This window comes from Rhinopithecus roxellana, chromosome 11 (assembly GCF_007565055.1).
Source record: "Rhinopithecus roxellana isolate Shanxi Qingling chromosome 11, ASM756505v1, whole genome shotgun sequence".
In the NCBI taxonomy this organism is placed as follows: Eukaryota; Metazoa; Chordata; class Mammalia; order Primates; family Cercopithecidae; genus Rhinopithecus; species Rhinopithecus roxellana.
This window is the reverse complement of record NC_044559.1, coordinates 135,367,018-135,389,255: the sequence shown is the minus strand read 5'-3', so window position 1 is coordinate 135,389,255 and position 22,238 is coordinate 135,367,018. Positions and strand designations below refer to the sequence as shown.

The window sequence follows — 22,238 nt, the reverse complement described above, 5'->3', positions numbered from 1 at the left end:
GCATCTTAGCAAAAAACAGCCAACTGAGGTTGAGGCAGATGCCAGTTAAAAAGATCTTAAATTCAGGTCGGGTGTGGTGGCTCACACCTGTAATCCCAACATTTTGGGAGGCCAAGGTGGGTGGATCACATGAGACCAGGAGTTCAAGACCAGCCTGGCCAACATGGTGAAACCCCATCTCTACTAAAACAAAAAATTAGCCAAGTATAGAGATGCACACGTGTAATCCCAGCTACTCAGGAGACTGAAGCACAAGAATCACTTGAACCCAGGAGGCAGAGGTTGCAGTGAGCTGAGATCGTGCCACTGCACTCCAGCCTGGGTGACAGAGTGAGACTCCATCTCGAAAAAAAAGAAGCATTTAGGCTGGGCCTTAAAGTATAAGAAGGGCCCAGACACAAGAAGAACAGGGAAGAGCATCCCAGGCAAAGGGAATAGCATGTGCAAAGGCCTGTGGCCAGAAAGGCTTAATAGTTCAAAGGACTGATAGTCTGGGCTGTAGAGATGAGGGAAGCCCCAAGCTACTCAAAGTGCAGTCAGAGAATTTGGCAAGTGTCAGGCCATCCACAGCTTTGTGGTATGAGCTTGGGTTTTACTCATTGCGCAGAAGAAGCCAATGAGGGTTTAATACAGACAGAACTGCTAAAGGTCAGCGCTGGAGTCCCACATTTGACAGATGAGAACCTGGCCCTGCAATGGGGAGTCAGAGCGAGGACCAGAACCCCAGCTTCCTAATTTCTGGACCACAGCCTCCTATAAAACAGAACTCTCATCTTTTCACATCACCCAACTTCACTTGGCGTGAGCCCTGTACTGACAGAGCTGACTCCACCCAACGCCAGGCTTGGCCCCTTACAGGCATGACCTCCCAGAGCAGTGGGCCTCAATGGGGGCAGTTTTGCCCCCAGGGGACATTTGGAAATGTCTGGAGACAAACTTGGCTGTTACAACTGGGCGTGGAGTGAGGGCAGGGGGTGCTACTAGTGTTATCAATTGAATGCATGTGTCACACCAAAATTCATAGGTGAAAACCTAATCTCTAATTGTATGCCATTTGAGGTGGGGCCTTTGGGAGGTGATAAGGTCATGAGGGTGGAGCCCCATGGACTGGATTAGTGTCCTTATGAAAGAGACCCCCAGGCCAGTGCAGTGGTTCATACCTGTAACACCTATAATCTCAACATTTTGGGAGGCTGAGGCAGGAGGATCACTTGAGCCCAGGAGTTTGAGACTAGTCTGGGCAAGATAGCAAGACTCGTCTCCATTACAAAAAAAAAAAAAATTTAAATTAACCAGCCATGGTGACATGTGGCTGTAGTCCCAGCTATTCAAGAGGCTGAGTCGGGAGGATCATTTTAGCCTAAGAGTTTGAGCCACTGCACTCCAGCCTGGCCAAAGGGAGGGAAGGAGGGAGGGGAGGGGAGGGGAAGGGAGAATAAACCCCAGAACATTCTCTCAAGGAAGGAAGGAAGGAAGGAAAAAGAGAGAGGAAGGGAGGAAGGAAGAAACCCCAGAAAAGTCTCTCCGTGGACCCCAACCACAGAGGACATGGCGAGAAACATCTGTTAATGAACCAGGAAGCAGACCCTCACCAAACACTGAGCCTGCCAGTGCCTTGATTTTGGACTTCCCAGCCTCCAGAATTGTGAAAAATAAGTCTCTGCTGTTTATATTTTGCTATAGAAGCCTGAATGAACTAAGGCATCTTGCCTCAAGTAGGTAGAGGATGGGATGTTGCTAAACATCTTTTCAAGCACAGGACAGCCCCCCAGAACAAAGAATTATCCAGCTCAAAAACCAAAGGCGTCAGGACGGACAAGTGCCCACCCAGGGATACAAAGCCTTCATTTTAAATAGGTGCAGAGCCCTCAAGGGAAGAAAGCCCTCCCCAGGGGGCATAGGAGAGAAGAGGGAGAAGGGTCATTCTTGGCCTCCCAGGAACCCCAATCCAGAGAGAGCACGTCTAGAGGTGGCATGCTAGGCAGAAGGCTCCAAGTCCCCCCACACCACAGCACACCACAGAGGAGGCAGAGTTGGGAAAGGTCTGTCTCCTTACAGAGGAACTCAGTCCCCTTGGAAGAGCAGCACAGACGCTGCAGTGGGGACCTCTAGCCCCCTCTCCTGCCTGGCAAACTCCCACCTGCTTCCCCCAAGAGGCAGGGCGCCAAGGATGGCAGATCTGAGGCCTCAGTCCTTGTGGCAAACACAGCCAGGCAGCCCCAGCCGTCTGGGTGCTGCTGTGTGAGAGCGCACTCCCTCCCCTACGCACTCAGAGTTGGACTGTGCCAGGCTGACCCTCAGGACTCGCCAGGCCAGGAAACATCACAGCAAAACACACTCCCCTCACCCCTACCAGGTGCTGGCCTCAGCTATGGGCCAGGAACTACAGGCCTACAAGCCCTGGTGAGGGCCAAGATCACCATCCCGCCAGGCCAGAAAAGCAGCTCCCACTCCAGTCCCTGGCTGCCCCCTTTCAGTGTAAGAGTTGCTAGAGAGATGTCTGCCTCCCCTCCAGACTGGGCACTCCCGGGCACATGCACTGCCCTTCAGGCAGGACACACACAACAGCTGCTAAATGTATGTTTTTTTAAAAAGGAGCCAGTGGCAATTTCGGAACCAAGAAAAGGTTGGGATTCAGTGAGTATCTATTAAGTGTTTCCTGAGTACTCTTGTTCAGCAAAGGGCTTGCAATATCGGGTCCCTGCAGGGGTTGGACAGGAACATAAACACAAGAAGGGAGTGGAAGCCTTGGTCAGGACACCCAGCAACTGCTCACCCAGTCACAGTCTGGCCAGGTCCCTGGGCTCGGCTTCCGGTCCTTGGTTTGGCCTGTGACAGGGTGCCATCTGCCGGCTAGTACAGAAGGAAGCAAGCGCTCAGCCAAAGCGCAGGCGGGCCTGGGAGGGAGGAAAGGTGGACACACCCCTCGCACTAGCCTTGGTCTCCCTGTTTTGATTCCACAGCTCCCAGCCTAGCTGCTCAGGTCCCTCCCCAGGAGCACATCACATCCATGTCCGTATATATTCATCATCTCCCACACGCACACATCCAGAGCCCTGCCAGGCAATGCCCCTGTCCCACCCCACGGCAGCCACCAGGACAGGAAGCTCCAAATTGTAAACAGTAGGCCAGTGATTCTCAAAATACAAGGCAAAGAAGAATCAGACACAGTTCATGTTAAAATGCAGATCACCAGACCCTCTCTGAGATTCTTTTTTTTTTTTTTTTTTTTGAGACGGAGTCTTGCTCTGCCGCCCAGGCTGCAGTGGCACAATCTCAGCTCACTGCAACCTGCACCTCCCAGGTTCAAGCAATTCTCCTGCCTCAGCCTCCTGAGTAGCTGGGATTACAGGCATGCGCCACCATGCCCAGCTAATTTTTGTATTTTTAGTACAGACGGGGTTTCACCATGTTGGTCAGGCTGGTCTTGAACTCCTGACCTCGTGATCCGCCCACCTCAGCCTCCCAAAGTGCTGGGATTACAGGCATGAGCCACAGTGCCCAGCAAGATTCAACTTTTAAAGCTCTAGAGCAGGGTCCATGAATCTGTATGCTTAACCAATACCCAAATGATACTGATAGGAGAAACTCTTTGTGACCTTGGGTTAAGCAGACTTCTCACATACAATACCAAAAATACTGTCAATAAAAGAAAAAATGATAAATTAAATTTCATCAAAATTTAAAATGTGAGACAGGCAGGTGGCATGCACTTGTAGTTACAGCTACTCTGGAAGCTGAAATAGGAGGATCTCTTGAGCCCAGGAGTTCCAGGCTACAGTGTGCAATGATTGTGCCTGTGAACAGCCACTGCACTCCAGCCTGGGCAACATACCCAGACCCCACCTCTAAAACACAAAACTAAAAAGAAAGAAAACCCAATGTTTTTTAATGGGCAAAAGATTTGAATAGAGATATAATCAAAGACGAATGGATAGCCAACAAGCACATGAAAAGTTGTACAACATCGGCCAGGTGCATTGACTCACATCTGTAGTCCCAGCACTTTGGGAGGCCGAGGCAGGCAGATCACTTGAAGTCAGGAGTTCGAGACCAGCCGGGCCAACATAGTGAAACCCCATCTCTACTAAAAATACAAAAATTAACCGGGCATGATGGCAGATGCCTGTAATCCCAGTTGCTTGGGAGGCTGAGGCAGGAGAATCGCTTGAACCTGGGAGGCGGAGGTTTCAGTGAGGCAAGATTATGCCACTGCACTCCAGCCTGGGTGACAAGAAGTGAAACTCTGTCTCAAAACAAACAAAAAAAATGTTCAATATCATCAGAGAACTGTAAATTAAAACTACAACAATATACCTCTTAATACTATAAAAAAGAAAAAATAAATCAAACTACAATGAGATACATTACACCCTACAGAATGTACAGTTAAAAAACATACTGAGTGTTGAAAAGGATGTGAAGGAACTGGAGCTCTCAATCTCTTTGGAAAAGAGTGTGGCAGTTTTTTATAGTCAAACATATACTTAATACATATAGTTGGCTCTCTATACCTGTGGGTTTTGTATCCACAAATTCAACCAAACACAGAAAATATTTGAAAATAAATAAATAATACAAATTTTAAAAAGCAATACAACTATTTACATAGTATTTACATTGTATTATGTACTATAAGCAATCTATAAATGATTTGAAGTATACAGAAGGATATGTGCAGGTTAGATGCAAATACTATAGCACTTTATATAAAGGACTTGAGTATCCTTGAATATTGGTACCTGTGGGGCTCCTGGAACCAATCCCCACAGATACGGAGGGGCAACTGTACAACCCGGTAATCCTACTCCTGTGTGTTTATCTGAGAGAAATGAAAACTTTACTGACCAGATGCCGTGGTTTGTGCCCATAACCCCAGCACTTTGGGAGGCTGAGGCAGGAGGAATGCTTGAGCCCAGGAGTTTGAGACCAGCCTCTCCAACACAGGGAGACCCCATCTCTACAAAAAATACAAAAATTAGCCAGGTATGGTGGTGCATACATGTAGTCTTAGGTACTCAGGAGGCGAGGTGGGAGGACGCTTGAGCCCAGGGGGTGGAGGCTGCAGTGAGCCAAGATCATACCATTGCACTCTAGCCTGGGCAAAAGAGTGAGACCCTGTCTAAAAAAGAAAGAAAAGAAAAGAAAAGAAAGACAAAACTTTGCTTCACAGCAAAACCTGCATGGAAATATTTACGGGCTTTATTCATGATGTTAAAAAACTGGAAACAGTCCAAATGTCCTTCAGTAGATGAAAGGATAAATGGATCATGGAACACCCACACCAGCAACGCTATTCAGCAGTGAAAGGAATGAACTACTGATTCCCACCAAACACGGATGAATCTCAAATGCATGATGCTAAAGTGAAAGAAGCCAGGCTCAAGAGTTTATTTACTCTATCATTCCATTTCTATGATATCCTAGAAAAGGCAAAACCACAGGGATGGAAAAGAGATCAGTGACTCCCAGGTACTGGGGATGGGGAGGGTTTGGCTGCAGGGGAGCACGAGGTGATAAAAAGGTTCTGAGTCTTGTTGTGGTTGGTTATAAAAACATATGTTTGTCAGAACTCAACTATATACTAAAAAGGGTAAATTATATATATATATATATAAATTATAACAATAAAATACATAAGGTCAAGGCACGGCAGAACCATCCGGGAGGCTTGCTAAAATCCACACTACCCACCGTCAGAGATTCTATTTTCACAGCTCTGGAGTAGTGCCCATAAATCTGCCTTTTTTTTTTTTTTGAGATGGAGTCTCGCTCTGTCACCCAGGCTGGAGTGCAGTAGCACAACCTTGGCTCACTGCAACCTCCACGTCCCAGGTTGAAGAGATTCTCCAGCCTCAGCCTCTCAAGTAGCTGGGACTACAGGCACCCACCGCCACGCCCAGTTAATTTTTTGTATTTTTAGTAGAGACAGGGTTTCACTGTGTTAGTCAGGATGGTCTTGATCTCCTGACCTCGTGATCCGCCCACCTTGGCCTCCTAAAGTGCTGGGATTATAGGCATGAGTCACCGTGCCCGGCCATTTTTGCATTTTAGTAGAGACGAATTTCACCATGTTGGCCAGGCTGGTGTCGAACTCCTGACCTTAAGTGATCTACCCACCACAAGGATTATAAGCATGAGCCACCGCGCCCAGCTTGAATCTGCATTTTTTTCTGAAATTAACTGAGGTCTTATTTTTATTTATTTTTGGCAGCAGGGGGCACCAAGTCTTGCTCTGTCGCCCAGGCTGGAGTGCAATGGTGCGATCTCAGCTCACTGTGCAACCTCTGTCTCCCAGGTTCAAGCAATTCTCCTGCCTCAGCCTCCTGAGTAGCTGGGATGACAGGCGCATGCCGCCAAGCCCAGCTAAGTTTTGGTATTTTAGTAGAGATGGGGTTTCACCGTGTTGCCCAGGCTGGTCTCGAACTCCTGAGCTCAGGCAATCTGCCCGACTCAACCTCTCAAAGTGCTAGGATTACAGGCGTGAGTCACCGTGCCTGGCCTGAATCTGCATTTTTAACCAGTACTCCTACAGTCCTGATGTTGGTTACTCAAGATCTACCCTTTAGAAAATCCTGCAGGAGTGAAGGAACTGATGGAGGGACATTTGCCCATGAAAGCAGTACATGGGGGCTGTCCCTATCGTTTCATTAACTTGAGACAGCCTAATAATAATGTAAATACTAGATACAAAGGTAGATGTTCACCTCTCATTATTTTCCTCCTTTTCAAGGAACAGTGTGGGCTCACTGTGGTTCCAAGAAGGAAGACCTGGGAGGAGAGGTAGGTGTGCGGGTGGGAAGAGGCAGGAAGAGGGAGGTTCACATCATTGGCTTAGTTCTCTCAGCCCTCGTCCTCATCTCCACCCCCATCCCTCAGGCAGGCAGCAGGGTGGATGGGGAAAAGCAGGGCTGTGCACTACGCTGACCTATGAACTCTGCTATCCCTCCAAACAGCTGTGTCACCAGCAGGTCACCTACACTCAGCCTAGCTCCAGCAGCTATAAAACAGGGGAAAAGTACTGCAAAAGCAACGCAGGAGATGAGGGAAGTGGAATACCCTTGTATGACAAAACACGTAAAAACACCAGATAAAATGCTTGAACCTGGGAGGCAGAGATTGCGATGAGCCAAGATGGCACCACTGCACTCCAGCCTGGGTGACAGAGTAAGACCTTGTCAAAAAAAAAAAAAAAGAAGAAAGAAAGAAAGAAAGAAAGAAAGAAAGAAAGAAAGAAAGGAAGGAAGGAAGGAAGGAAGGAAGGAAGGAAGGAAGGAAGGAAGGAAGGAAGGAAGGAAGGAAGGAAGGAAGGAAGGAAGGAAGAAGGAAAGGAAGGAAGGAAGGAAGGAAGGAAGGAAGGAAGGAAGGAAGGAAGGAAGGAAGGAAGGAAGGAAGGAAGGAAAGGAAGGAAGAACACACTGCATAAAAGATGTTTCTCACACCTTTGTTTCCTCATCTGTAAAATGGGAGTATTAACATCACCTCTGTCATAGGGTTATCACGGAAGATTAAATGAGGTAAAACCAGCAAACTGTTTACCATGATGCCTGACATTTAACAACAGCAAGTCCAAAGATCAAAAATAGAGAACCTGAGTCCGGGCGTGATGGCTCACGCCTGTAATCCCAGCACTTTGGGAGACCAAAACAGGTGGATCACTTGAGGTCAGGAGTTCGAGACCAGCCTGGGCAACATGGTGAAACTCCCGTCTCTACTAAATATACAAAAATTAGCTGGGCGTGCTGGCAGGTGCCCAGTTGGGTTTTGGGGAAAGCTGAGGCAGCAGAACCACTTTGAACGCGGGAGATGGAGGTTGTAATGAGCCAAATCTATTACTTGATAACAAAAAACAATAAAATCATAAAAATCTACTACCGGATAAGACAAAAAGCAGTTTCGTCTTTGCCTGGGCAATGAATTTTTAAAAAACAAAAATAAAAATCTCCACTAAGATTCTGAAACCACAGACCTGTTCTTACTTAGGGTTTGAGTATTCACATTCCTTAATTCATATGTAGAAGCCCTTAGGGCTGAAACATTGACAGAAGACGTGCTTCTAGGCTGGTCACACTCAGGCACCTGACCAAAGTAATCACCAATCCTCCGGAGGACACAGCCCCGCAACCCAGGATTACACAGATAGTCCACCAGGCAGGAGCACAGGGTCCAAATTATTATATAAAGTCGGCCCAGAATAACCTACTGTGAGCAAGAGTCAGCAGGAACAACAGACTCAAACCCTCAAGAATGTCCTGTTATAGAAAAAACAGGCTGGGCATGGTGGCTCAAGCCTGTAATCCTAGCACTTTGGGAGGTTGAGGCGGGTGGATCACTTGAGGCCGGGAGTTCAAGATCAGCCTGGCCAACATGATGAAACCCCGTCTCTACTAAAAATACAAAAATTAAAAAGTAACCAGGTGTAGTGGCACATGCCTGTAATCCCAGCTACTTGGGAGGCTGAGGCAGGAGAATTGCTTGAACCCAGGAGGTGGAGGTTGCAGTGAGCTGAGATCACGCCACTGCACTTCAGCCTAGGTGACAGAGCGAGACTCCGTTTCAAAAAAAAGAAAAAGCAGTAAAGATTTAAAACAAGTACAGGCTAGGACAAGAGGATAGCTTGAGGCCAGGAGTTTGAGACCAGCCTAGGCAACATAGTGAGACCCCATCTCTACAAAAGATTTTAAAAATTAGTCAGTGTAGTAGCAAGTGCCTGTAGTCTCAACTACTGGGAAAGCTGAGGTGGGAGGATCACTTGAGCCCAGGAATTGAAGGCTGCAGGGAACTATGATTGCGCCACTGCACTTCAGCCTGGGTGACAGAACAAGACCTTATTTCTAAAATGATTAAAGAAATAAAAAATAGAGCATAAGAAAGAAATAAGATTATTCCCTTAAATCAGATTTTTTTTTTCAGTAAAAAGCAAAAGATTTATTGGATCTGAAGAGAAACCAGAGTATATTATATCAGATTTTTTAAATAGAACTTTTTCTCACCCAGGCTGGAATGCAGTGGCCCAATCATGGCTCACTGCAGCCTCAACCTCCAGGACTCTTGCAATTTTCTCGCCTCCGCCTCCCAAAGTAGCTGACACTACAGGTGCGTGCCACTGCACCTGACTAATTTTTTGTTTTATTTTTGGTAGAGACAGGGTCTCTACCAAAAATACAAGCAGTTAGCATGTATTGAGTACCTGCTGTGTACTAGGTGCTTTGGGGCTCCCAGGGATGTGTGTAGTAGAGTCTCAGGCCTCAGGCCTTTTCAAATCCTGCTCCTCTGCATCACAATCATTCTTTAAAAGCTAGCCCCCATGCAAACAGCAGAGCTGGGAGCCTAAGACCTGGAGAGGAGCGGGGTGCAGGGAAGCCTGGCCCACAACCACAGGCTGGAGGGAAGGGTGGGGTCAGACTGAGGCCCCTCAGGGGTCCAAGACCCATGGAAGCCCAAATGGAAAAGGGGCAGGGAAAGACAGCCTGGCTCAGGGGAGGGAGACTACCTAAGGGGCAGTTTGCAACTCCGCATGCTCCTTAGAAGCATCTAGAAGATGATGCTGAGGAGGGGTGACGGGCTGGGAGGAAAGCAGCTTCAACCCAAGTTGAGGGCCTCCCGGGGCCAAATGGAAAGGAGCCCACATCTCCATGGATGGAGAAGCCTGGAGTGGAGTGAGAAAGGCTGGGATCTATGCTTCGAGTTACAGGAGGAAGCAGGCCTGGCTCCAGCTCTAGCCAGGGATGCCCCAGGAGCAATGGGGGAGCGTGCGAAGTGCTTACCAGGGTTACTTGCCTGAGTAAGGTGAGAGCAAGCCTGTAACTGAGCTCTTCCAGCCCAGTCTCTACAGGGGATCTCCCACTCTGCAGCAACACCTGTGGCTCTGGAGCACCACCCTGGGAGGGAACCCAGCAGGAAGGGAAAAGCCAGGGAAGCTTGTGCCTCTCCCCGGGGCCTTGGCTTTGAGAATGAGTTACCCCTGAACTCTCATCTGTTGTCGAGATGTATGTTTTATTTCCATAGTGGCAGGTAGCCCTTTCCCTAAAATCTGTTCTCTAATTTTAAGAGTAATACATTCATTATAGAATATTTAGAAAATGCAGAAATAGTATTTTCTAACTCCCATTTGCATATTGGTTATTTCCTTCCATTTTCTTTCCTACATATATGCACAAGTTTAACATAATTCGTATCTCACCCTACATACAGTTTGGCATTCTTGATTTTTTCCGATTCATGTTATATATGAGAATGTGCCAGTCATTTTTTTGTTTTTGTTTTTTTTTTTTTTTTTTTTTTTTGGAGACGGAGTCTCGCTCTGTCGCCCAGGCTGGACTCCAGTGGCACGATCTTGGCTCACTGCAAGCTCCACCTCCCGGGTCCACACCAGTCTCCTGCCTCAGCCTCCCGAGCAGCTGGGACTACAGGCACCTGCCACCACACCTAGCTAATTTTTTTGTATTTTTAGTAGAGACGGGGTTTCACCATGTTAGCCAGGATCTCGTGACCTTGTCTTGATCTCCTGACCTTGTGATCCGCCCGCCTCGGCCTCCCAAAGTGCTGGGATTACAGAGCCACTGCGCCTGGCCGAGAATGTGCCAGTCTTTATTCAATCATACAATGAAATATTATGCTCCATTGTTGATGGCTATGTAAATAGCATTATATAGGCAGGGTGCGGTGGCTCACGCCTGTAATCCCAGCACCTTAGGAGGCTGAGGCAGGTGGATCGCTTGAGATCAGGTATTCAAGACCAGATTGGCCAACGTGGCAAAACCCCATCTCCACTAAAAAATAAATTTAAAAATTAGCCAGGCATGGTGGCACACACCTGTAATCCCAGCTACTCGGGAGGCTGAAGGAGAATCACTTGAACCCAGGAGAGGGAGGCTGCAGTGAGCCAAGACTGTGCCATGGCACTCCAGCCTGGGCAAGCAAGACGATTCCATCCAAAAAAAAAAAAAAAAAAAAAAACCTTGTATAGCTGTAGCCAAATTTATTTAAGCAATTTTCTGGTCCTGGATGTTTAGGATGCTTCAGATTGTTAGCAGTTTTACACGAGAACCATATGGAGTTACTTTATGATTCAATTCAATTACCATCTCCTCCAGAAAGCCTTCCCAGACTACTTCAATACCCAGCAATATCTCCCACCTCTGAACTAGGACAACCTGTGTTCCATCCGCCATACCTTAGCATGGAGCCTGTGTGTCACTGCTCTATGAAGACTGTCATGTGGGTGGTGGGCTGGTCTCAGGTCCAGGACTCTACTACACACATTCCTGGGAGCCCCCAAGCAACCAGTATACAGCAGGTATTCAATACATGCTAACTGCTTAGACCCAGCCCCCTTAGATTATATGAGCCTGGTCAGCTCCATTTCCTAAGGGTAAGGATTACAGGTGCCCACTATGGCTAGGTTGGAAATTTTGCTTCTTCTCTGGCCACTGCACAGGTACAGAGGATCCCTGTTATTCAACCACAACTTTAAGACCCAGTCCTGGCCAAGCGCAGTGGCTCATGCCTGTAATCCCAGCACTTTGGGAGGCTAAGGCAGGTGGATCACGAGGTCAGGAGATCGAGACCATCCTGGCTAACATGGTGAAACCCTGTCTCTACTAAAAATATTTTTTAAAAAAAATTAGCTGGGCATGGTGGCCAGCGCCTATAGTCCCAGCTACTCGGGAAGCTGAGGCAGGAGAATGCCGTGAACCCGGGAGGCAGAGCTTGCAGTGAGCCGAGTTTGCACCACTGCACTCCAGCCTGGGTGACAGAGCGAGATTCTGTCTCAAAAAAAAAAAAACAAAAGACCCAGTCCACTCCATATGAAAGTCTTGAGCTTCAGGCAAGATCGCCATGGCTAAAGCCTCTCCCAACTTGACTAGAATTTCACAGCAGTCATGACCCTGGCAATCACCAAAACCTGCTCCCACCCCAGGGCTGCATGGTAGAGACATGGCCCAGACTCTGGTGCCAGACAGTCAGGGTTCCAATCCCAGGCATGGCAGTGGTCTGGTAGAGTAGCCAGAGAACTGCTTGGGTTCTTTGGTGGGTATGGCCCCCCGGCAGTGCAGGGGAGCTGGTCGCAGCATGCCCTGTCCTAGCCGCCCTGCACATTTCACCTGATGCAGGGTGCCCACTCTTCAGCTCACAGAAATGCCCACCTGGCCACCTGACCTTGCAATCTCCAGTCCACAGAGGTTGAAGTTCAGGGGCTCCTCAACACGACCTTCCAGGTTCTCCGCCTGCCAGGCACCATCCCTCAACACCTGCCCCGATGCTGCTGTGGTCATTGAGCAGGGTCTGTCCTCCAACTCAGGCACACCCCCGCCACTGCCTGGAGTGCCTGTTTCCTCACCGTTGCCCCCTGAAACATCCTCTCTCAAACAGCACCCACCCCTAAGCAGCTTCCCCAACGCCCCTGGTAAGAATTGTTTTCCCTCCCCTGCGGCCTCTCCACTCTTGCCACATCTGAGTGAAGTGGAGCTGCTGTGTCCCTATCCCCTGTGACGCTTTTTTTTTTTTTTTTTTTTTTGAGATGGAGCCTAGCTCCATCATCTAAGCTGGAGGTGCAATGGCAAGATCTTGACTCACTGCAACCTCCACCTCCTGGGTTCAGGCAATTCTCCTGCCTCAGCCTCCCAAGTAGCTGGGATTACAGGTGTGTACCACCACACCAGGCTAATTTTTTGAATTTTTAGTATGCTTTCGTATGTTGGCCAGGCTGGTCTTGAACTCTTGGCCCCAAGCGATCCACCTGCTTCGGCCTCCCAAAGTGCTGAGATTACAGGTATGAGCCACCATGCCTGGGCCCCTGTGACATTTTGAAGTAGGGGTAGGTTACTCACCACAGACATCTGTCAATTTGCACTGAATCCTCCACTGGAAGGGAGTGAGAAGCACACCCAGCACAGACCTGGCTGGATGACACCCGTAGAAGGTGCATTTGCGAAAGGAAGGGCTTAGGTCCCACCGCCAGCTTTTGGGAATGAACAAAAATTAAAAAGAATAGCTGCCATTTATTGAGCTCCCTATGTGCCAAACACCTTACAGACATTCCAATTACTCTTAACTGCCCTGATGAAGTAGACACAATTACCATTCCCATTTTATAGATGAAGAAACTGAGGATCTGAGAGGTTAAGCAATCTGCCACAGTATCGGGTGAGTGGGTGGCAGAGTAGGGATTCAAATCCAGGCCCATGTGACTCAAAGCCTAGCTCTGAACCGCAGTCTCAGTGGTAGACAGCCTTAAACAGCCATATTACTGACCAGTACAGGATTCCAGAATTCCTTCACTGAGGGCTCACAGTCATCAGCTCACTAGCTTAAGGCTCCTTCCAAAGGCTTCCCTCCAACACCAATGACAATCTTCAGTGAACCTGCTGATAGAAGAAATGCCTCTCGCCTTAGCTAAGCTCAGCAAACACTTCCACATGTTTACAAAGTGCCTGACACTGCGCTGGGCTCTGGGGCAGGGTAGGGGGAAGCAAACAACCACAGGGTCCCTGTGCTGTACAGATGCTGAAGGGGTGCTACAGAGGAGGAAGGGAGCAAAGAGTGGATGAGGTAAGGCAGAGGGCTTCCTGGAAGAGGCAATGATCAAACTCATCTTGAAGGCTGAGTGTCTCTCCACTTCCTGGACCACCTCTCTCTGCCTCTGACTGCCTTTCCAGTCTCTGTGACTTTGCTGAGGCAGTAACCACCATGGAAGGAAGCACTCCTTTGTGAAACAGACAGGCAGACACACACACACACCCCTACCTGCCTGTGAAATTCCTCTCCGTGTACCTAACTCCAATTCTGCCTGCCTATCTGTAAGATCACCCCCAAGGCAGGACTGTGCTCCAGGCCTCTATAGTGGTACCTGCATTCCAGGGGTGAGATACATGCACATACACACACACACATGCACACAAACACACTCGGGCATGTGCATGCACACACAGGCACACACACAGGTAACTGCACCGTATCCCCTGCTGCCCCTTGCACTTGGTGGACAGTCAATAAATATCTGCTGAATTCAATTAAATGGGATGGTTTGCCTAAATGCTTGGGAGTCGCGGGGTAATTGATGGAATAAAATGCCCTGGCCAATTCAAAGCAAAAAATATATAAGACACAATTCAAGAAAAATAGTGGAGTCCAAAGGGGTCTCCTAGCTGGGCAACCTCAAAGAAACCCATTTTGCCGTCACCTTTCTTCATGGGATGACTGAGGCTTGCCACGCCCAGCTGGCTTCATTCACCCCAGGAAGCCTGTGAAGACTCAACAAGATAACATTCAGGAGGCGCCCAGCACGGGGCCTGGCACACAGATGCTACTTGGCCAAGACCAGCTCTGTCTTTCACCTAGTCCAAGGGTACACACACTCAGTCATTGGCAGTCAAAGGACAAGCAGGCAGGCCCCATCACTCAGTGGTTTTCAAACCTCTTTGACCAGGACCCACAGTAAGAAATGTCTTACACAAACTACACACTGTTGCAATGAAAGTTCTACAAAACACTTATTCTCAGGATGAGGTTGCGCACTGACACTTGTGTCTTTCATCTCTATTTCATTTCTAAGTTGATCTCACAACTGCTTCCAGGGAAGTTGGGAAAAGCCCTGCCCTCACTCACCCAGAGTGTCAGAGCCGCTCTCCACCGTCTCGTTGACCTTCCTTGCTACTCTGGCCACAGCCTCACCCATCTTCTTCAGCATGCAGACACAGGTGTCCTGCCGCCAGCCCCCAGGCTGGTCTGCTGCTCACAAAAGGACCTGAGCCTGGGGAAGATGCAGTGCTATGAAGTGCCTGCCTGTCAGCCAGGGGCCCACCCAGGCATCCCCCTCTAGCATCCTTCTCCCCCAGGACCCAGGCTGCCAGGAAGCCTGCAGGGAGGGCCCCAGGCCACTCACCTCCTCTTGCAGGGCCGAGAGTTCAGGCCACATCCAGCTTGGCCTTTGCACAGGCTGGTCTGCCAGTCAGAGGGTGGGGGCAGCTGGGTCCTACTGGTTTTCGGGGAGGATCAACATGTGTGACCTCACCAGACATGGGGACCAGGCCTGAGCCAGCAGCCAGGGAGGTGTGAGGACTCAGGGGTGTGTTGGCCTGTGATTCACTGTATAGGCGGGGCATTGGGAAGGAGGTAGGTTGCAGTCAACTGCAGGAGAAAGACACCTGTCCCTCCATCCCACAGCCTCTAAGCTAGTGCCCTGTCCACATCCCACCCAGGACAATTTCCCAAGCTCCCCTGTTCACCCCACCCATATCTGCCTTGTGCATGGCAGGAAGTGGGGACATGAAGGCAAATCAGAGCCCTGTGAGCCCATCAGAACACACGGACTGGCAGTGGGCGGTCTGTAAGAATTCCTTTCCCATGTGCCAATAGGAAGGAGAGTTTACAGTACTAGCCTGTGTGATTATCAGCCTGATGCTGCGTCTTGCCAAGGCAAGAAGAGCGGGTGGCGGGGGAGTGGGGTGGGTGGAGATGGAAATGAGAGAAGAGAGATTGGATCACTAGAGGAAAAGAGGCTGAAAGAAAGGTGAGGAAGACAAAATGATAAGGTGTTAAGACATAAGGACTTACAAACACCCTCAACTCCCGGTTTATTACAGAGAAGGAAATGAGTATAGAGAGGGGCTAGGTGACCTGGCCAAAGTCAAACTACAAGTGGCAAGAATCGGGTCAGCCCAGCTCCATATCCAGTGTTCACTTCTTTATAAAAATAGCAGCACCCTGGCTGGGTGCAGTGGCTCACGCCTGTAATCCCAGCACTTTGGGAGGCCGAGGCGGGCAGATCACGAGGTCAGAAGATCGAGACCATCCTGGCTAACACAGTGAAACCTCGTCTCTACTAAAAATACAAAAAATTAGCCGGGCGTGGTGGCGGGTGCCTGTAGTCCCAGCTACTCGGGAGGCTGAGGCAGGAGAATGGCATGAACCCGGGAGGCGGAGCTTGCAGTGAGCTGAGATTGTGCCACTGCACTCCAGCCTGGGCGACAGAGCGAGACTCTGTCTCAAACAAAACAAAAGAAAACAAAATAGCAGCACCCCATGGAGAGAGGAATGAGCTCAAGTCCAAGGTCAGCACCCTGCTTTGCCCCCAGACCCCAGTCCCAGCTTCATAGACAGCTCAAAGAGCTCCAATGAACTCACTCCAAGGGCCAAAGGCAGAAGAAGGTGAAGAGCAGAGAGAAGGAGCATGGGGACAGTGCTAAGAGCTAACAGTCACCAAGAAAAAGTTCCCATGTGGTCAACTGGACAAGTAGGGCAGGCAAGACCAAGCCAGGGTTGGCCAAACCCACCCATCTGCTTCGGGGAGTTACTGTGAGTTTAGTATGTGTGTGCATTTCCACTAAGGAGGCTGGCACTAAAGGTTTGAGACACACGCATACAGAGCAGTGGGAAAACACTGATTTTGGAGACAGATCAAATGCTCAACTCCATTTATTAGCTGAGAAGACTTGGGAGAGTTTCTTAACTCCTCTGAGCCTGTTTCTTCACGTGAATAGGAGATCTAGTAATACCCAACTTGTTAGGTTAATATAAGGATTGAACAAAACATATATACTAGCTAGCTCAGAGCCCAGGACACGTAAATACTCAATAAAAGTTAAGAAGATAAAGCAGTGCACATGTAGATGTAACACCAGCATCTAACCCCAGTTTAATACTCATGTGACTCTGAACAAAACACTTAGGGAACTCATCTTTGAGGAATGAGTGGAATTTCTATCTCTCCCACCTCCAGGAAACCTCCTCTGATTGCCTCAGTGTTCTCTGCTCCCTCTGAATTTCAGTAGCACTTAATGACTTAGCACAAGTCACCTGGATTATCTATGAGCTTTTAAACATACACTTGTCAGCCAGGCGCAGTGACTCATGCCTGTAATCCCAGCACTTTGGGAGGCCAAGGCAGGTGGATCACTTGAGGTCAGGAGTTGGAAACCAGCCTGACCAACATGGTAAAACTCCATCTCTACTGAAAATACAAAAAAAGAAAAAAAATGGCCAGGCGTGGTGGCTCACACCCGTAATCCCAGCACTTTGGAAGGGCCGAGGTGGGCAGATCACCTAAGGTCAGGAATTCAAGACCAGCTGGCCAACGTGGTAAAACGCCATCTCTAGTAAAAATACAAAAATTAGCCAGGCGTGGTGGCGGGTGCTTCGGGAGGCTGAGGCAGGAGAATCACTTGAACCCGGGAGGCAGAGGTTGCAGTGAGTGAGATTGTGTCATTGCACTCCAGCATGGGCAATAAGAGCGAACCTCAGGCTCAAAAAAAAAAAAAAAAAAAAATAGCCAGGCATGGTGGCACATGCCTGTAATCCCAGGTACTTGGGAGTCTGAGACAGGAGAATTGCTTGAACCCAGGAGGCAGAGGTTGCAGTGAGCCGAGATCGTGCCATTGCACTCCAGCATGGGCGACAAGAGCAAAGCTCGGTCTCAAAAACAAACAAACAAACAAACAAACAAACATACACCTGTCTCCTCCATTGGCCTGTGGGCAGCTTGGGGGCAGGGAATAGATCTATACTGTGCTTCTCCCCACACAGTGAACACAGGTGCTTGGTTAGTATCCCCTAATGGTGATGATCAACAGACATCATTTGTGTTTCCAATCTGAATACAGGTCAAGAGACTCTTACAACAAATCTAAGACATTATCTAAATTGGGAAGGGTCAAAAACCAAAAGGCTAACAGTGCCAGGTGGCCAATCTGCATAAGGTGAGCCAGTGCAAGGCAGAAGGGAATAGAAAGGACTGTGGCAAACTGGACCCAACAACTTCACCATGCTGCTTCGAAGACTGTACCCCTAAGCCTAAATCATAGCCATGTTGCTAGCATCTTCGTGACTTTTTCTAACCCCTTTATGAATGGGAAAGCTGAGGACCCAACAGGGGAAGCAAATCAGCTAGATGAAAACAAAAAACCTACGTATCCTAAGTCCCAGCCTCGGACTCTTCCCACCATTCCATGCTCCCTCCTTTCTCCATCTCCAATTCATCATCAATAATCATAAACATTTACTGAGTATCTCCTAGGTGTGAGGGATAAGAATGAAGGGGGAGAAAGAAATGCAGGAAACAGTTCCGACTTGTGATTCTGATGAGGAAGAGCTTTCTGAAGAACAGCAGTGAAGCAATCCTGGCCTCACAGCAGAAAGGGAAAGGAAGGGAAGCCACCAAGCTGCCCAGGGTCTGGGGTAGCCCTGGTGGGATCGCCTGGGCTGAATACCTTCAATCAGGCACTATGCCTGCAATTCTACTAGCTGCCACCGGGTGGGGGAGGTGGTGCCTTAGACCAGCGTCCCCAACCTTTTCGGTTTCCTGGAAGACAATTCTTCCCACCGCAGGGGGAGAGGGATGAAACTATTCCACCTCAGATCATCAGGCATTAGATTATCATAAGGAGAGCACAACCTACATCCATCGCATTCGCAGTTCACAACAGGGTTCAGGCTCCTAAGAGAATCTAATGTGGCCGCTGGTCTAACAGGAGGCAGAGCTCAGGCGGTAATGCTCACCGGTGCTCACCTCCTGCTGTGCAGCCAGGTTCCTCACAGGCCATGGACCTGTACCATCCACAGTCCATGGGTTGAGGACCCTTGCCTTAGACCACTGAAGAAAACTAGTCAGATTAAAAATTTCACCACTGGTGGCAAGTTCAGACATTTTATTATGTGGGTTACAGTGGACACAGGCACAGGGACAGAAACATGTAAAGTCTAGGTGTCAGGGCAATTCAATAGGAAGAAGGGCCCCTTCTATGCCAGAGGGTGGAGGATGCTCTGAGTACAGCACAGATGCTCTGGACCCCCAAAAGGTTCCTGCTGCCTAAAATCACCATGCTTATTAACTAGCTAGGAAGCCATCCTCCCTTCACCTAAAACTGCCCCTTCCTCCACAAGGAAGAATTGTTTCATGAAGTCCAGCTGACAGGCCCGGGTTCCTCGAGGTACCTGGTCAATGCCATCTGCAGGGATGGTGGTAGTGGAGAGTCACAGAGTGTCCCGAAAGGGAGAAACAGACACCATCAGCCCACATGAGCCAGATCTCTGCTTGGGGCACCCCAGCCAGCTGGCACTACTGGTCCCAGCCAGTCCCAGACAATAGAGGGTAGGCCTTCGAAAATGTCAATGAAAGTACTCCAAATCCCAGAGACACTTCAGCACAAGGTCAAAGCTCATACTCACACTGCCTACATCCTCAAAGCAGGGCCCTCTCCACACACCCCCAACCCCGTTCCTCAGAGTGAGCATCCTGGTCCGGTGAAATGTTTAAATCCAGCAAACGTCTCCAGGGCACCTTGCATAAGGCCCCCACTGTGGGAGTAAAGGGGCAAAGACGGGGTATGGGCTAGAAGAAGCTTCCCACTGGGAGGCAGGATGAGCCTGATACTAGTAAGGCTACAGGGCCAGGCCTAGGGGGGCATGAAGGCACATGACATGGCCGGGGGAAGGGACAGGGGCTGAGCAGCAGGTGCACAGAGAGATTCAGGAGAGAGAGACAGGGAGCCAATGGGCTCTCAGATTACTGAAGAAGGGAACTGCAGCCCTCTTACAAGGCTGTCCTCTGCTTCTCTGTAGTGAACTAAGAGAAGTTTTTTGAGGAAGGCAGCCGAATCCATAGTTTCGCAAAGTTAACAGTGTTGTGAGCAGTCCCATTTGTAAAATGGAAATACCACCTTCCTCACTGGATTATTGTGAGAAGTAACTGCTATGTAACTTTTGGGAAAGGACTTTGCAAACCATTACATGTTTCCCACACCAAGGCATTACCAGTAGGTAATTAAACAGGTGCAGAGAGGAAGTTTGGATGCAATAAATTCAACGCCAGACAAAAACGTTGTCCTGCTTTGTGGGAGCTGGCAATACAGCCCTCCTCTTCCTATAACTTGGTTTCACCTGGACTCAGGCTGGCTGGGGGAGGGGCGATTTTTGCTTAAACCCTGACCTGGCCCCCTGACTCCAGCCCTTACCATCAAGAACTCTACCTTATCTGCAGTCCGGAGACCTCTGCAAAGGAGACGCTGCGACAGCCCGTCCCCGCCATCTGCTCCTATATTTAGTTACTGGTGTTGTCAGTTGGGAACGTTAGAGCCTGGCAGCGGCTCGGATGGGCAACCGGAGCCTCCGGAGCCATGTGTGCAAGCTGGCCCTACTGCCGGCTCCAGCCCGGGCTCTGGACCATGCCAAGCCGGGGAGCGGATGAGGAGGTGAGGAGCGACCCAAGCAGTCCCAGACCCCCCTTCAGGTCAGAACGAAGTTGACCCACTTTCCCACCCCAGGGTAAGAAGCCCGCTGGGACGTGAGCGGGACCTGCTGGCGCCTCGTTTTTGTGGCATGGGGTTCGCGAAGCTAAGCGCGTGCTCCCTCGCTGACATCCTAGGCATCCTCGGACTGAGCCTCCAGCACCACGCGCGGTGGCCAGGCAAGGGTCCCCCCGCCCCTCGTGCCAGGACCCGCCTCACCCCTGGTGCCTGCAGCCAATGGCACCTCGTCCGGCTGGCCCGGCAGGCGGGGACTGGGAGAATAAAGCAGGCAGAGGGAAGAATGCTAGTGATCGCAGAGGGCCCGGGGCTCCCACGCTGCCCAGAGGCCGAGAGGCACGTTCTGGAGCAAGCGTCTGCAGCTCCCCAGAGCGGAAGCAAACCCCGAAAATGTCGCTTCGGGGGTGAAATGCACAGCAGCCTCTCCCAGCAAGGGCGCCTCCCGCGAGGAGTGGAGGCCCGCCCGGGAGCGCTTCTCCGAGCTCCCTATTCCCTGGCACCGCTGCACCCACTGCCGCGAACCATCGGAGTCCAGCTGCAGTGAGCAAGCAAGAGCCCGCGTATGCCGGGCGCCTTGGCACCGCCAGAGCCTCCGCTGGTGCAACCGCTGCTCTTTTCCACCGGGTAACCTGGGGGAGGGGAGGGGACGCTGCAAAAATAGGGACACTTCTCGCCCTCTCTCCCCCAGCCCCTACAACGCTTGGCCTTGGACTACGTTTACTTTGCGGGGCAAGAAGCGTGTGGTCCCGCTCCGGGCCGCTTTTGGCTCCACTTACGGCGACAATGCCTCCTAGCGCCCTGCGCCTCGCAGTCACGCTCCCTCCGCCGCCGGCGGCGCCCCAGGCGAGTTCCGAACCGGCGGGGCGGGGCGCGAGGGGCTGCGGGATCTGCGAGCGCCGCCACTCCGCCAATCCCCGCGCCAGGACCGGTGCCGTAACGGGAGTAGGCTGGGCCCGGGCTGCGCGCAGCCAATCAGCGCGGGAGCGGCGCGCGCGAGGGAGGTGCGCGCGGAAGGGCAGCCCGCGCGCTCCCGCCCGAAGGGAGTAACCGCTTTGTGTGCTGCCTCTGGAGGGAGAACGCCAGAGAGGGCGGAAATACAGAGTGGGACGTGCAGTACATCCCAGGATCTATAGACCAGGGCTCCAGATTGGGTTTTCTCGAGGGAATGGAGTTGAATTAACCAGATCAGGGATACTTCGAAACACGTGAACATGGAGCATAGGGAACTTTTCCTATGATGACTTCGGGTGCCCATTGTTTTTAGTATATTCAAGGCTCTGTATCTCGGCCCTGTGTCTCCAAAGCCTAATGTTCTCATCTATATAATATGACTTGAGGGCGGGGTGCGGTGGCTACGCCTGTAATCCCAGCACTTTGGGAGGCCGAGGTAGACGGATCACCTGAGTTCGGGAGTTCGAGACCAGCCTGGCCAACATGGTGAAACCCCCCGTCTCTACTAAAAATACAAAAATTAGCCGGGCGTGGTGGCGGGCGCCTGTAGCCGCAGCTATTCGGGATGCTGAGGCAGGAGAATCGCTTGAATCCGGGAGACGGAGGTTGCAGTGAGCCGAGATTCACTACAGCCTGAGTGGAGAGAGTGAGACTCTGTCTCAAAGAGGGGAAAAAAATATTTAATTCTGCCTCTAGGGGGTCTAGGCAGTCAAAGAATGCACATTCCCTTGGGCCTTGATGGATATTTAGGGTTTACTTATGCCTTCTCCACCCCCAACAATATGTTAAAGTTCACCAGAATGTGATCTTATTTGGAAGTAGGGCATTGCAGATGTAATGACTTAAGGTCATGCTGGAGTAGGGAGTAGGGCGGGCCCCTAATCCACTGAGACTAGTGTTGTAAGAGAAGAGACATAGAAGAGATGCACAGGGAGAACCACCGGTGGTGATGGCGACAGGGATCAACTGATGCATTTCCAAGACCAGGAGTGCCACTGCCAGCAGGGACCAGAAGCTAGGAACGGGCAGGGAATAATTCCTCCT

At 50.2% G+C, this 22,238-nt stretch overlaps 1 protein-coding gene across 4 annotated transcripts in view; it reads right to left on the bottom strand.

Moving 5' to 3' along the window:
- LRRC20 (leucine rich repeat containing 20) overlaps positions 1-21,121 on the bottom strand; it is an 87,869-nt gene extending 66,748 nt beyond the window's left edge. The window contains exons 1-2 of one of the 4 annotated variants that reach the window (XM_010362842.2): positions 21,020-21,121; positions 14,611-14,755 (exon numbers count right to left, since the gene is read on the bottom strand). In XM_010362842.2, the coding sequence (XP_010361144.1) occupies positions 14,611-14,692 (82 nt within the window). In that variant the 5' untranslated portion in view covers positions 14,693-14,755; positions 21,020-21,121. Of the gene's footprint in view, positions 1-14,610; positions 14,756-14,887; positions 14,907-19,967; positions 20,183-21,019 lie in introns of those variants that run through there. The other 3 variants (XM_010362843.2, XM_030941286.1, XM_030941287.1) reach the window with 3 other exon arrangements.
- Positions 21,122-22,238: the final 1,117 nt, after the last annotated feature.